This window comes from Bison bison, unplaced genomic scaffold, assembly GCF_000754665.1.
Source record: "Bison bison bison isolate TAMUID 2011002044 unplaced genomic scaffold, Bison_UMD1.0 scf7180017864383, whole genome shotgun sequence".
NCBI lineage: Eukaryota > Metazoa > Chordata > Mammalia > Artiodactyla > Bovidae > Bison > Bison bison.
The window spans coordinates 2,639,473-2,639,966 of record NW_011494955.1 but is presented as its reverse complement, the minus strand read 5'-3'; the positions used below and the strand labels follow the sequence as shown (position 1 = coordinate 2,639,966).

The following is a 494-nucleotide window of genomic DNA, read 5'->3' as shown; positions in this document are numbered from 1 at the left end:
CCCCACCCCAATCCCGATAAAAACGCAAAACAACGTGGGAATTCCCTTTCAGAGGAAGCAAGAAACGGTGCAGCTTTAAGAGAAAGGGAAGGGAAGAAGAGGGTTCTGACTCAGATCCTCCTGCCATTGGCTGCTAGAGGGGATCCCACTTCAGGGATTGGCTGTGACAGAGTCCGCCTTCTCTTGTGATTGGCTCAGCCAGGGCAATATAAGGTGGCCGTACTGGCCTCTTTCTCAGTTGGAGAGAGGCAGGGAATCCGGGTGGTAGTGTACTGAGACGCACCTGGCATAACCCTCTCCGAGTCCAGCTCCCGCGGAGGCTGCAGCCATGAAGGAGAGACGGGCCCCCCAGCCAGTCGTGGCCAGATGTAAGCTCGTTCTGGTGGGGGATGTGCAATGTGGGAAGACAGCAATGTTACAGGTGTTGGCGAAGGACTGCTATCCCGAGGTGAGTTGCTCGCCCGCCCGCTGGCCACCTTTCCTCTTGACCGCCT

At 57.1% G+C, this 494-nt stretch overlaps 1 protein-coding gene across 1 annotated transcript in view; it reads left to right on the top strand.

The window, feature by feature from the left end:
• Window positions 1–236: 236 nt before the first annotated feature.
• Window positions 237–494, top strand: part of RND1 (Rho family GTPase 1) — a 7,093-nt gene continuing 6,835 nt past the window's right edge. The window contains exon 1 of the mRNA XM_010857741.1: window positions 237–448. Coding sequence (XP_010856043.1) covers window positions 329–448 — 120 coding nt within the window. The 5' untranslated portion in view covers window positions 237–328. The remainder of the gene's footprint in view (window positions 449–494) is intronic.